The 13,368-nt window shown below is 67.9% G+C and overlaps 4 protein-coding genes across 5 annotated transcripts; 1 reads left to right on the top strand and 3 right to left on the bottom strand.

Annotated features, from left to right (window-relative positions):
- Positions 1-229: 229 nt before the first annotated feature.
- Positions 230-1,930, bottom strand: LYSMD1 (LysM domain containing 1). 2 transcript variants are annotated; one of them, XM_037411805.1, is made up of 3 exons: positions 1,701-1,930; positions 910-1,178; positions 230-785 (listed from the first exon to the last, which is right to left on the bottom strand). In XM_037411805.1, exons 1-3 carry the CDS (start codon positions 1,851-1,853, stop codon positions 641-643), a joined length of 567 nt encoding a protein of 188 aa, XP_037267702.1. In that variant the 5' UTR covers positions 1,854-1,930; the 3' UTR covers positions 230-640. The 2 variants fall into 2 exon arrangements, with proteins under 2 accessions (XP_037267702.1, XP_037267703.1); XM_037411806.1 differs by having other exon boundaries at positions 910-1,121.
- Positions 1,931-2,268: 338 nt separating this feature from the next.
- SCNM1 (sodium channel modifier 1) lies at positions 2,269-4,297 on the top strand. The gene is made up of 8 exons (XM_037411804.1): positions 2,269-2,378; positions 2,927-2,997; positions 3,077-3,165; positions 3,240-3,337; positions 3,414-3,508; positions 3,641-3,786; positions 3,904-4,036; positions 4,110-4,297. Exons 1-8 carry the CDS (start codon positions 2,328-2,330, stop codon positions 4,207-4,209), a joined length of 783 nt encoding a protein of 260 aa, XP_037267701.1. The 5' UTR covers positions 2,269-2,327; the 3' UTR covers positions 4,210-4,297.
- Positions 4,298-5,220: 923 nt separating this feature from the next.
- On the bottom strand, positions 5,221-9,915 carry TMOD4 (tropomodulin 4). The gene is made up of 10 exons (XM_037411801.1): positions 9,786-9,915; positions 8,955-9,098; positions 8,710-8,866; positions 8,123-8,245; positions 6,814-6,903; positions 6,471-6,601; positions 6,005-6,112; positions 5,642-5,785; positions 5,408-5,552; positions 5,221-5,312 (listed from the first exon to the last, which is right to left on the bottom strand). Exons 1-10 carry the CDS (start codon positions 9,882-9,884, stop codon positions 5,290-5,292), a joined length of 1,164 nt encoding a protein of 387 aa, XP_037267698.1. The 5' UTR covers positions 9,885-9,915; the 3' UTR covers positions 5,221-5,289.
- Positions 9,916-10,391: 476 nt separating this feature from the next.
- Positions 10,392-12,796, bottom strand: VPS72 (vacuolar protein sorting 72 homolog). The gene is made up of 6 exons (XM_037411803.1): positions 12,632-12,796; positions 12,013-12,165; positions 11,760-11,871; positions 11,487-11,666; positions 11,229-11,370; positions 10,392-10,944 (listed from the first exon to the last, which is right to left on the bottom strand). The coding sequence occupies exons 1-6, from the start codon at positions 12,746-12,748 to the stop codon at positions 10,551-10,553; spliced, it is 1,098 nt and encodes a 365-aa protein (XP_037267700.1). The 5' UTR covers positions 12,749-12,796; the 3' UTR covers positions 10,392-10,550.
- Positions 12,797-13,368: the final 572 nt, after the last annotated feature.

Below are 13,368 nucleotides of genomic sequence, written 5' to 3'. Positions count from 1 at the left end.
CAAGGGGAATTATGTCCTCGGGAGGGGGTGGGGGGGTGTTATTGTGTTCCCAGGGCTGTGACCATGTCCCTGAGGGGGGCAATCGTGTCACCTGGGGGTGACCATGTCCCCAGCAGGGTGACACTGTCCGCAGGTCTGTGTCCCCACGGGGATGGCCCTGTTCCCAGGGGGACAATCATGTCCCCGGGGGGTGTGATGGTGTCCCCGGCAGGTGACAAACAGGCAGAGCCAGGTGACAGTGCTCGGTTTTATTTACAGGCCCTCAGTGTGGGAGGAGACCATCCCTGTGGGGGTCCAGGCATTGGCATGGGGGTCCCACCCCCCGAAATCCCCCGCGAGAGCAAAGACGTACAAATAAATACAACCAGAGGGAAAACATCAGCTGGTAAATCCTGTCCCAGTCCCTCCCAGTACATCACAGTCCCTCCCAGCAGCCCTGCAAGAGGGCTGGCTCTGCATCCAGGTGCTGGGTGTCCCTACAGCAGGAAAGGTCCCTCGAAGGAGACAAGGAGGGGACACTGTGTGTTCCCCCCCAATCCCTGTGTCCCCTCCAGTAGACCCTGGCAAGGGCTGGGGGTGTCTGGGGTCCCTGCCACCACAGGGTGGGAGTCACGGCGTCATGTCCCCAGTGTCCCTGGTGTCACAGTGTGAAGATCTCATCCTCTGCGTCACGGAGGGTGGCCGCCCGTGGGGTCCTGGTGAGTGGCCGGGGGCCAAGGCGGGGGCCCAGGTGGGCCGGGGGCGCCCTGGTGTCGGTGCTGCGGGTGCCTTCAGCCTCAGCCGTGCTGCAGGGACGCAGCGGGGTGGCATTGAGGGGTGGCCTTACCACCCGCTCACCAACCTGGGGGCCAAAGGCACCTTCCAGAAGCCCCCTTGGCCCCAGCAGGGAGGCGGGGTGGGCGCGCTCACCCTGTGCTGCCGGCGCGGAGCCGTTCTGCTGCCGCCGCCTTGGAGCGCCCGATCTCGGCGTCCAGCTGCCGCAGGAAATCGGTGGCCGAGAGGTCGTGGCGGGACGGAGCGGGAGCAGCCAAGGTGTCTCCTGAGGGGATGGACGTGTCCTTGTCCTCGTCATCAGGGCAGGGGGCCCCTGGCAGCGCCGGGGTGGGGATGAGGAGGGTGGACTTGAGGAAGATGGTGTCCGAGGTGTAGAGGCGGTTGGCGCGCTTGATCTGCTCCATCTGCCAGGGACGGGATGGGGACCGGGATGGGGACAGGACAGGGGTGGGGATGGGACAGGGATGGGTACAAGAGTGGGGACAGGGACAAGGACAGGGATGGGATGAGGACAGAGGGATGGGATGGGGACAGCGATGGGATGGAACAGGAATGGTGACAGGGATGGGCACAGTGATGGGATGGAGACAGGGACGGGATGGGGACCGGGATGGGGACAAGAGTGCAGACAGGGACAAGGGCAGGGATGGGATGGAATGAGGACAGAGAGAGGGACAGGATGGGGACAGGGGTGGGATGGGGACAAGAGTGGGACAGGGACAAGGAGAGGGATGGGATGAGGACAGACGGAAGGACGAGATGAGGACGGGATCGGACGGGGACAGTCACAGGGACCGGGGGGACAGGGACGGGAAGGGACAGCAATGGCCCCACGGGGACCCCGGGGTCGTCCTGGCCGCCCTGCCCCCGCGACCCTGCCCCAGGGCCCCTCGGGCCCCCCGGACGTGCCCCCCCCCGCCGCTCACCGTCACGCCGTAGCGTAGCGCCAGCCCCGGTAGCGTGTCCCCGGGCTCCAGGCGGTGCTCCCGGGCGGAGGCCCCCGCTGCCCCGCTCCCCGCCGCCATGGCGGGACCCCGCTCCGCCCCGACCCCCGACGGCGCGGGGGGCGGGGGGCTCATACGCACAGCCCCGGCCCGGCCGGGGGACCTGCCCAGGGCCCCGCCGCTGCCGCCGCCGCTGCCGGGGGCGGGCTCGGCCCCGCGCCGCCCCCCGCGCGCCGCTGAGGACGGAGGCGCCAGGCCCGGCCCGGCCGCGCCGCGGAGGCCTCTGGGCCTTGTAGTCCGGGGCGAGCGGGTACCCCTCCGGCCCCTCGCGCAACGACGTCGCGCCCCCCCGTCGCCACATCGAAGCCCCCCCTGGCGTCCCCCCTGCGCCCCTCGCGCCGGGCCCTGCCCCCGGGGGGGAGTCTCTGCCCCTCCGGCCACGCCGTCTCAGGGAGAGGAACTACAATTCCCGTCATGTCGCGGGGCGCGGCCCTCGAGCGTTCCGATTGGCTGCCGCTCCGGCGCGCAGCATGCCGGGAGGAGCCACCCGGAAGCTGGGCGGTGGGAGGGCAGTTCCCATAGTAACCGCGGGCCGGCGCCGGGGCTGCCATGTCCTTCAAGCGGGAGGGGGACGACCCCGGTCAGCTGGGGGTGCTGCAGGTGGGTCTCGCCCCCTTCCCTCCCTTCCGCGATCCCTCTGACCCTTCTCGAGTCCCCCAGACCCGGACCCGGCCTCCCCACGCACCTCCCGGCCTTGCCCCCTCGCCCCGGCCCGCCCCCGGCCCGGTTCCCCGCAGCCCTTCCCCGCTCCTCCGTGCCCGTAGATACCCCCCTGCGCGCCGTCCTGCCAGCTCGCAAATGCTCCTCTGCCCCCCCCCAGTGCCTCCCCATCGCTGCCCTGGGCCCCCTCGAGTTCCCCTCTCAGTGCCCCCAAAACACCCCCCCTGGCCTAGGCTGCTCCCCGAAATTGCCCCCTTCCCCTGCCTCAGCCTGTCCCAAACCGCCCCCTCCCCAGCCTCGACCACCTAATTCCCCACCTGCCCCTCAGTGCGGAACGGGGTCCCCAGGGTGCTGAGGTTTCTTGGCCTAAGCGGGGACAGGTCTGGGGAAAAGGACTGGTTCCCTGTGGGGTAAACTGGGGCAGACCCTGCTCCGGCAGCAGGCGTGGGGGGGACAAGCACTCACCCGGCCCCCTTGGTCTATCCCAGAAAAGACGTATCGCGGACCTGTTGGCCAACTACATCCCCGAGGATGAGGCACTGCTGCTGAGGAGCGGGAGGTGAGCGAGACCCCCGAGTGCAGCCTCCTCCTCCGACCGCTCGCGGGGTCCTGACAGCAGCTTCTCCCCCTCGGCACAGGTACGCCTGCACAGTGTGTGCCCACCGCCCTGTCTTCGACACGCTGGACGTGCTGACAGTCCACAGAGCCGGCAAGAAGCACATGGGCAGTAAGTGCAGGTCCCCTGGCGGGGTGAGCTGTGCCAAGCGGGCATGTCCCCCCACCCCCTTTGCTGTCTTTCAGGCCTGCAGCGCTTCTACAGCAGGAAGCGCTCACTCCAGGACGCGGCTCAGAAGCGGCGGCACGAGGAGGAGCTGCAGGCAGAGGAGGCAGGCACACAGGTTGGTGTAGATGCCCCTTCCTCACCCTGCTGGACCCCCAGATGGGGCCCCCCTGAGCTCTGTCCCCGGTCCCCAGGGCTCCCCGGCCCCTCTTCTGGCACAGACGAGGAGGATTGCCCGGAATGCTCTGCTCAAAGCAGCTCCCTACAGCAGCTGCTGCCGGAGGATGGGGTGAGGCTTCTGTTTTTGCTGCTGGAGAATGTGGGAAAGCTCTGGGCTTCCTGGGAGGGCACTGGCAGTGCCGTGACCTCACTGCTGTCGGGCGTTTGTGGGATGAGGCCCTGACCCCTTCTCCCATCACAGGGTGGAGGGAAGCAGCTCACGAGCTGGTGTCACCCAGATGGGGCTGAGTGCTGCCCCGATGCTGCCAGAGCCGTCGCAGAAGAACGGAGCAGCCCTGGACGCCAGCCCTGCAGCCCTGCTGCCGGGGCACCGCGGCAGGCGAGTGGGTAAGAGCTAGCCAGTGGCTCCAGAGCTGTGCTGGCACCGGCAGGGCAGGGCGCCTGGGCAATCGGCTGGCCCTCTCCCATTTCTGTGGGTCCCACCAGTCCCCTCTGCCCTCGCAGGTGCCCCGAAGACAGCTCCGGCGCGGACGCAGCAAGGCAGCAAAGGAAAAGCCTCATCATCAGTCCCGAGCCAGGCTGAAGCCCTCAGCCCCGAGAGGCGCCAGGCCCTGGAGCGATACCTGCAGCTGCGCAGGTGAGTCTTGGCCCCGTTGGCGCGGGGAAGCCCGTAATGAGCCGCCTCTCACTGTCCATCCGTCTGTCCCCAGTGCCGGCTGGATCCAAGACCGCTCTGGCAAGTGGGTGAAGGATGAGAACGCTGAATTTGACTCTGACGAGGACGAACCACCTGCACTGCTGCCGGCCTGAGGCCCCCCTGGGCTCCTCTGGTCCCCACGGGGACTGTCCCCCTGCAGCTGTCCCCACACCTGCCATTAATAGAGGCAGCTGGAGAGGATGGAGGTGTCTGAGCCGTTGCAGCAGGTCCCAGGGAGGGGTAATATTGGGGTTCCCACCGTCTTGCCGCCACGGGGTGCTCAACCTAGTGCCTTTTTGGGGTGCCCCTACTCTGGCCAACGCCCTACAAGTGCTGCCAAGCTCCATGTGGGTTTTGGCCTGTCCTCTGCTGTCCCTGTCCCAAGTCACACTTGTTTTCTCACACGCTGGCAGCTGCCTGCGGGTCATGGCCTTTCGGGGTGGTGGTGCTGGGTTCCCCCCCTCCTCCCCAGCCCTGACAGCTGTCCCAGTGCTTCGCAGAGCACCCTGCCACGCTGCCCTCCCCCTGCCTCAGTTTCCCCCCACTTTTCCTGCCAGCCTTTGGGTGCCTGTGTGTGCTCCCACGTCAGGGTGCACCCATGGGACTGTCATTTATGGTGTTGCACCCTGAGCTGGCATCCATGCCCTTGGGACAGCACCCACCCCCCACCCAAAGGTGTCTCTGGGCCCTGGGGTCATATTCTGTCCCTTGTGGAGGGTCCCTGGCAGTGCTGCCTGGGGTGATGTTACCCCTGGGCACTGGGATTTACCCGCTCACTCGGCTTGTGCCGATAAATAATGTGGTGGCACCTATAAATAGGCTCTGTGCCCCCCACCCCCCCACCCCTCTGGGCCATGGGTGCTGGGCCCTGTGGGTCCTGGGTGCCCAGCTCAGTGCCACGGGGGCACCTGGCTGCCCCCACCCCTCCTGGTGTCGTAACCCAATCCCTGGGGTATAAATACCCCGACCCTGCGGCCCCGCTGCTCCCTGGGGGGGTCCAGGCATCCCGCTCAGCCCCTGCGGCCCCCCCGGTGGTGTTACCCTCCCTCAGCCCATCCCTACGATCCCAATTCTGTCCCTGCGCACAAATCCTGCCCCGGGATGCATCCGAGCGGATCCCAAAGCCGCATTGCTCCGTCTTTATTTACAGCAGCTCCAGGGAGCAGGAGCCATGCCGGGGGAGGGGAGGGCTGTTAGGCTTTCTTCTGCTTGCGACCTGGGGGCAGAGGAAAGAGGGGGGGTCAGGGCCGGGACACACCCCACCCCCCCACCCCGATTCCTGCTCTGGGAGGGGACACAGGGGACGCTCACGGAGCTCGTTGTTCTTGGTGATGGCGATGGCGGCACGGGCGCGGGGGCCTTGCTGCGTGAAGTGGTAGCCAAAGCGCACGACGGAGGGGCACTGCTCCAGCATGGTGGCCATCTCCATCTCCACCGTGTCGCCCAGCCGCTGGCACTGTGGGGCCGCGGTGAGACCAGATGCACCGGGAAGTTAGGGACACCCCTGTCCCCCTCCCTAGGCCACCCATGGGTGCCCGTCCCTACCTGGTTGTCCACCTTGAGCTCGCTCAGAGTGGTGTTGTGGTACATGGCCTTGATGATGCTGATCATGCCAGCACTGGTGATGAAGTTGGATTCAATGTTGAGGCTCTCCAGGGTCTTGTTCTCCATCAGCATCTCGGCCACAGCCTGTGTGTCACCTCAGGGTGTCACATCGGGGTGTCACCCAGGGCTGGTGCCCCCCCCCCCCTTTGGCACGTCCTGGGCCACCGATGCCCCAGGTGACGGTGGAAAAGCCACCGTCACCTGGCCTTGCTGGTGCTCAGGGTGGAGCCCGGGTTAGGGGCCGTGTCCCCTCCCAGTCTGGAGAGGTGTGGGGACATGGTGGGACACGGGGCTGGCACTCACGCTGGCCACGGGGTCGTTGCTGCGGGTGGCCACCAGGCTGAGCTTCTTGACGTGGGTGTTGGTTTTCATGGCCTCGCAGACGGCCTTCAGCGTGGAGATGGGAATGTCCTGCCGCAAGGGGACATGGGTGTCACCGAGCAGCTGGGGACATCCCCGGGGCTGCAGGGTGTCACCAGGGGGGGATGTCAGTGGCATCGAGGGGGTTTAGATGTGCCCTTGGAGACAGAGACATCCCTGAGAGGGTGCTGGATGTCACCCAAGGTGTGTAAGTGGCACCAAGTGGATGTCACCAAAGGGACACGGATACCCCCAGGTGGCGACCAGCGCCCTGGGGTGCCCTGGAGCCACCCCAGGGTGAGGGCAAACACCCCAGGACAGCAGGCAGCACCCTGGAACAGGGTGTCCCAGCCCCATGGGGACACCCCAGGGAGCAGCACCCTGGGGACGCTGCCACCAGGTCCTTCACCTTGATGTTGTTGAGGTTGACGTCCTCCAGAGTGCTGTCGTTGGCCTGGATCTGCCGCAGCGTCTCCTCCACGTTGGTGGGGTTCGGGGGCTCGTCCGGCACCGGCTTGTACGTGTCAGGCTTCACCACACCTGGGCACACGCGTGTGTGCGGGTACGCGCGTGCCCGTGCGTGGGGACACGGACGTGTGGGGACACATGCGTTTGCACGTGTGTGTGGGGTCACCACGGGGTATCCCAGAGGGGTTCTGCTCCCCAAATCCACCCCAAACAGCCCCGTGGCCCCTGTCCGGGGGGTGGCTCATCCCCCACGTCCCCTGTCCCTGTGTCCCCAGGCCACTCACTGTTGATGCCCTCCGTGTTGGAGATGGTCCCGCTGCAGATCGCGTCGTAGTACTGCTTGTTGCTCATCAGCGTGTACATGCCCAGGATGGCTGTGGGGCCGGGGGGGTCAGCTGTGCCCCAGGGCCCCCCGTGTCCCCTGGGGGGTGGCTGCAGCCCCCCCTGCCCTGCCGGGGGGCTCGGGGAAGCCGCAGGGAGCGCGCGGGCCGGGGGCCAGCGGTGAAAGCCGAGCGTGGGGGCACAGCGCTGCTTTTAGCCGGGCGCTGGCCGGGACCCAGGGAGGTGGGGGGGGGGGGGGCCCGGCACACACCTGGCAGCGGGGAGTGGAGTGTGACACGGGGCTGGGGCAGGCGTGCAACCGTGCAACACTGATCCTTGTGCAACGTGCTCCCCGCTGTGCAATGTGCTGCCGCCCCGTGAAGCTGCTGTGGGACACGCTACCCCCGTGCGAGGCTGCGGTGCAACGCAGCAGCTCCGTGCAAGGGGGCCAGGCGAGGCAGCAGCCTTGTGCAAGGCTGTCGCACGATATGGCTGCCCCGTGCAAGGCTGTGGTGCAACATGGCTGCCTCGTGTGAGGTTGTGGTGCAATGCACCAGCCTGGTGTGAGACTGTGTGCAACACGGCTGTCCCGTGCGAGGCTGTGGTGCAACACAGCAGCTCCATGCAAGGTTGTCATGCAATGTAGCGTGGTCTCGTGCGAGGCTGTGGTGCGACATGGCTGCCCCGTGCAAGGCTGTGGTGCGACATGGCTGCCTCGTGTGAGGTTGTGGTGCAATGCACCAGCCTGGTGTGAGACTGTGTGCAACACGGCTGTCCCGTGCAAGGCCGTGGCACGATATGGCTGCCCCGTGCGAGGCTGTGGTGCAACACAGCAGCTCCATGCAAGGTTGTCATGCAATGTAGCGTGGTCTCGTGCGAGGCTGTGGTGCGACATGGCTGCCCTGTGCAAGGCTGTGGTGCGACATGGCTGCCTTGTGTGAGGTTGTGGTGCAATGCACCAGCCTGGTGTGAGACTGTGTGCAACATGGCTGCCCCGTGCAAGGCTGTGGCACGATATGGCTGCCCCGTGCGAGGCTGTGGTGCAACACAGCAGCTCCATGCAAGGTTGTCATGCAATGTAGCGTGGTCTCGTGCGAGGCTGTGGTGCGACATGGCTGCCTCGCGTGAGGTTGTGGTGCAATGCACCAGCCCGGTGTGAGGCTGTGGTGCGACATGGCTGCCCCGTGCGAGGCTGTGGTGCGAGGTTGTGGTGCAATGCAGCAGCCCCGTGCGAGGCTGCGGTGCGACGTGGTTGCCCCGTGCGAGACCCACCGGCGATGTCGCACATCTCGGCCTCGGTGGCGTTGGCCAGCGCCTCCTCCAGCTCGGGCTCCAGCGTGATCTGCTCCTCCCGTGGGATCTCCCGCGTCGGGTTCTTGGGCACGAAGGGCTTCCCTGGGCGCGGGGACGCGGGTTGCATCCTGCCCGGCCTCGCACAGGCCGGTGGTGCTGAGCATGGTGGCCCAGGGACGGGGCTGGCAGGGGTGCTGGGGATGCGGCCGCTGCCGGGGGGGTGACCTGGCCTGGGGGTGATGCTGCCGGGGGTGGGGGGCCAGGGGGGACGTGTCCAGTGGGTGACACTACTGTGGGGGTGATGTTGCCAGGGGGTGGCATTGCCAGGGGTGGCTGTACTAGGGGTGGCATTAATGGGGGTGACATTGCCAGGGGGTGGCCATACGGGGGGGTGACATTGCCAGGGGGTGGCCGTACCCGGGGCTGGCGGGGACCCAGCTCGCCCAGGACACCCGAGCTGCTGGCGAGGACGGTTCTGCCGAGCTAAATATACCCGGCACCACAGGGCCCCGTGCCCCCTGGTCCCCGCCACTGTCCCCGCCATGTCACCCCCCGGGTCCCCGCACCTTTCTTCTCGCCGGTGAAGGGCACCAGGTCGTCGCGCTCGCCAGCCTCCAGCGCCTGCTTCTCCAGGTGCTGCAGCAGGGCCTCCCGGTCCAGCGGCCCCGTCGGGCTCTTCTGCGTCTGGTCCCGCTGCCGCAGCCCGGCCGGTAGCAGCACGTTCTGGGGGACACACCGTGTCACCCCTGGGGGGACCCTGACGGCCGGATGGCACTCATCCTGCTTGCCACCCCCTGGCACTGGGACCCACCTCGGGGTCCATCTCCAGCAGCTCCAAGTCCAGCTGCGCCAGCTCCTCAGCCGACAGCTCCTGCAGGATCTTGTCCTCGTCGATGTCCCGGTACTTCTCCAGCTCCTGCCGGTAGGACGTCATGGCAGCGGGCCGGGGGGCGGCCTGGGGGGGTGACAAGGGGGGCTGAGCAGCTGGCAGGAGGCTCCCCGGGGTGGGGACATGCCCCACACCGTGGGGGGACACCCCACGCCACAGGGACCCCCTCCATGGCACAGCCCACAGGGTGCCTTCGCAACTCCGGGTGCTGCTGGGTTCCCACTGAGCTGGGGGGCCGTGGGGCACCCCCCGCGTAGGGGCTCTGGGGGAGTTGAGGCGCATTGTCAAGGTTCTTCCCCAAACCAGGACCCAGCATCCCCCCCGCAAAGCCTCCCCCACTGCCTGGGGGCAGATCCCAGTGCAGCAGCTCCAGTGCCACCCAGACCGCCCCACCAGCGCCCCTTTGCCCCCCCAGCACAGATCCCCCCCTCCCTGGTGAGGGGCAGCAGGGGTGGGCGCTGAGGACACGAGTCCCCTGGCACCAGGGTTGGGTCCCCCCCGAGGAACCGGATTGAGATTCCGCCCCACCCCACCCCCCACCCCCCCCCCGACACCAGCATCCCCAGGGCTGGGGGCAGGGGGCACACGTGCAACTGGTGCCCCCGGGAGGGACCAGACACCCATGGGTGAAAGCTGGGGGGGCTGCGGGGTGGGGGATCCCTCAAAGCAGGGATCCCCGACAAACCCAGGAGCCCCTGTCCCTGGGGGTGACATGCCCCCCCCCCGGGATCCCCCACCCCCCACAGGCCCTACCTGGCCGCTGGCTGGCCGGGCGGTGGAGCCTGCCTGGGTGCGAGCCCCGGTGGTGCTGAGCCCCGGTGCTGAGCCAAGGGCTCCGGCCGCGCAGGGCATGAGATCAGCGTTTTATTCTGCGAGCCGGCGGGGAGGGGCGAGATCACATATCGCCGGCGTTATCGAGCCCTGCCAGCCCCGCGCCAGCTCCACCCCAGCACCCCGGCAATGCAGGGGCACCCTTGGGCCGTGGGGGGCCCCTCGTGACCCGGGGGCGCCCCGTTACCTCTTGGGGTGCCCCTGGCTGGGGGGGGAACGGGGGGAGGCCACAGGGAGAGGCTGAACCTCTTGCCTGGGGCCCCGCGGCCCCTCAGAGACCCCTGACACCCCCCCCCCCCCCCGGGGCATTTTAAGCCCTTTCACCCCAAGATTTTCTGGGGGAAGAGACACCACCCCGCCCCCCCCCAGCCCCCCAAATCACATTCGGGGGGTGCACGGGCAGCAGCGCTTGGAGCAAACCGCTTGTTTATTGTAGGGTCTGTGTAAAGCAGGGGTGGTACGCACCCTGCCCCTACTGCGGGTGCTCCCGGTGCCGCGCATCTAACAGAAATAGGAGTCCGCACCCTGCTTGTATACAGGCTACTCGGGTTTATTTCTTTTTTAATATAAAAAAAAAAAAAAAGGAAGGCGATAAATAAAGCAACGAACCGTTGTCACCCGCAGGAGTCAGAGCGAGGACGGGCCTCAACCCGCGGCGGCCACGGGTCCCCCGCAGCCCCCCAGCACTCAGGTCGTGGGGACGCTCTGCTTGATGACGATCTTCTGGCGGGTGGGACGGACGTTGGGGTCGGGGCCGGGGGGAGCGGTGGCCCCCAAGGTGGCGGAGGCGGCGGCGCTGGGCAGCCCGTGGGCCGTGATGTATTTTTTGTAGGCCTCCCGGATGATTTTGAAGGCGCGGATGTTGGAGTAGGGGATGTCGGTGATGGGGTCGCGGTAAACAGCCGGTTTGTGGGTGACGGGGCAGATCTCCCGCACCGGCAGCCGCGGCGGTTTTGCTTTGGGGAAGAAGCGCTCGAAGGTTTCATCGTCGCTGAAGGAGATGAAGGTGCGGGAGCACTTCCCGGCGGAAGCTGGAGCCGGGGCTGGAGCTGCTTCAGCCTGCTGCAGGTCTTGGTCCAACCTAGAAGAGACTCAGTCAGTGCCCAGGAGACCCCCAGGGCAGGGGGAGACCCCAGGGGAGCTCCCATGGTGGGCAGAGCTGCCAAATCTGCTCGAGCTGCCCCCCAGGACTGGAGTGTGGGACACGTGGGGCTCCAAGGCGCTGCCCAAAACCCATTTCTCCCTTGCCACGATGGAATGGAGCCCAGGGAGGGATCGGGGTTGGGAGGCAGGGACAGAGAGGCCCGGATGGGTCTGTGAGGGGTAAAAAACTACGAGGGACACGTCGAGGTGACCCCAACCTACCCCTCCACATCCACATTCTCCTCCTTGCCCGGCTCCGGGACGAGGGGCATGGTGACGGACCAGTACCGGATAACTGGCCCCACGCACTTCCGCTTCTTCTGGACCTGCTTCTTCTTGTCGGCTTCCAGGCGCTCGTAGTTCTCTGTAAAAACAGCGACAAGCCGAGGGGGAGGCTCAGCGTCACACTGACACCCTCATCCCCTCTCCCTGTGCCGTTTCGGGGGGCCCCTGCACCCCTTGGCACGGCGCCTGGCTCACCCAGGGAGCGGAGGTTGATCTCCTCTGTGATCTTGGCTTCCTCCAGCAGCTCCTCCTGCGTCAGAGGCCGGTCGTAGCTGGTGCCACCCTTCTTACGCTTGGACTGGACCTGCCGCTCCTGGATGCGCAGGAAGGTTTGGCGCGTGTGCTCCGTCGTGGATTGCCGCATGTGCTTCCTGCCTGCGGCGGGAGGGCAGGGCTCACCGGCCGGCCGGCTCACCGGCAGCTCTCACGCAGGAGGCCCGTTTCTAGCCCCGTCCCGTGCGCACTCACTGTCTCCCATGTCATCCTGCAGCTCCAAGGGGACAGATTTCACCTCTCGTGGCTTCTGCGAGCTGCTGCTGGGGACATCCGCCTTCTTGGGGCGAAGGCTTTTGAGGGGCTCCTATGGGGCAGAGGGCGTGAGGAGGGAGAAAAACTCCCCCAGGCCACGGCTTTGGCCCCGCTTAAACCTCGGCTTTTCCCAGCAGGGAGCTGGGAAGGGGATGCCGGAGCCCCCAGCCCGGTCCCGGCCACCCCCCCGCACCCGGTAGGCCTTGGTGACGACACGGCGGCGGCGCTTGGGCTCGCTCTCATCCTGGTCGCTGGCGGGTTCCTCGCCCTCGTCGATGTCGAAGTCCGAGTCCACCTCGTCGTCGCTGTCCGACTGGTCACCCCTGTACTCGTCATCGCCCGATTCCTGCGGGGACAGGGGGCTGTGTCACCCCCCACTGCCCTCCCGCCCCACGGCCACGGCGGCCTCGTTGCTATGGGGGGGGGAGGGGGGCACGACCACTTCTCTAATGGCTGGACACCCCCGGGGCTCCCCAGATACCCTCTCCGGGGCTCCCCATCCACTGCTCCCGGACCCCCCAGATATCCCCCACCCGGAGCTTCCCGCTACCCCGGGGACCCCCACCTTCCCCTCCCGGGACTCCCCATCCACCCGCCTCCGCGCCCCCTAGAAATCCCCCCCCGGGGACCCCCACCTCCCACACGGGGCTCCCCATCCACCCGCCCCGGGCCCTCCAGACATCCCCCCCGGGGCTCCCCCCCCCCCCAGACCCCCCCCCCCCCCCCCAGCACCGGGACACCGCCAGGCGCGTTCGTCCGAGACACCCTCCCCCGTGCCCAGGCTTCCTCCCGGGCCCGCGGCGTCTCCGCACCTCGGTGAAGCCGCCGTAGGTGGTCTGGTAGAACTCATCCTCTTCCTCGGCTTCCAACAGCCCCGAGAGTCGGTTACCGGCCGTGCGCCGCGGGGCGCGACCCTCCGCCAGGCTCATCCCGCCGCCGCCGCGATCGGCGCTCCGCTGCGCGACCTGCAGGGCCCGCCCGCTGCGCCGCCAGGCAGGAGAGAGCGAGTGCCGAGCGGCCGATGGCGGCGGGCGCCCCCTGGAGGTACGGAGGGGGCACGGCAGGCTGCCAGGGCGAGGAGGGCTCTTCCATTGCGCACGGGGGGCGGGGGGGGCGGGAAGACCGGGGCTGGGCCCGCGGGACGTCACGGGAGCAGACCCCCTCCCCGCCCCCGGGCTCTGCCACCCGCGGTACGGTCACGTCGCGCCCTTGAGAAGGGAATCCGGGAAAATGACGTCACCGCCTGACATCACGGCGACCCGTGACGTCCCGTGCGCCACGTGCTCCCCGGCTTTGTTTTGCTCGCGCCTCGCCCGTCACGTGACGCGCGGCGGCCCCTGCGCACGCGCCCTGCGGGTGTCTCAACTTCCCCCCCCCCCCCCCCCATCCGGGTGGTCGCGCCCGCGGGGGCGAATCCAAGTGGGGGGGGGCGGCAGCTGCCTGGCCTGCGCGTGCGCTCTGCGGGCCGGCGCCGCGTGTTCCCCTCCCCGGCCGGATGGTGCTATCTGTGGGCGGGGCCCGGCGAGGAGAGGCGTGGCTTGGCGGGGAG

This window comes from Falco rusticolus, chromosome 19, assembly GCF_015220075.1.
Source record: "Falco rusticolus isolate bFalRus1 chromosome 19, bFalRus1.pri, whole genome shotgun sequence".
Taxonomy (NCBI): Eukaryota; Metazoa; Chordata; class Aves; order Falconiformes; family Falconidae; genus Falco; species Falco rusticolus.
Note: the sequence above shows the minus strand (reverse complement) of the source record. Positions and strands in the feature narration are given on the sequence as shown.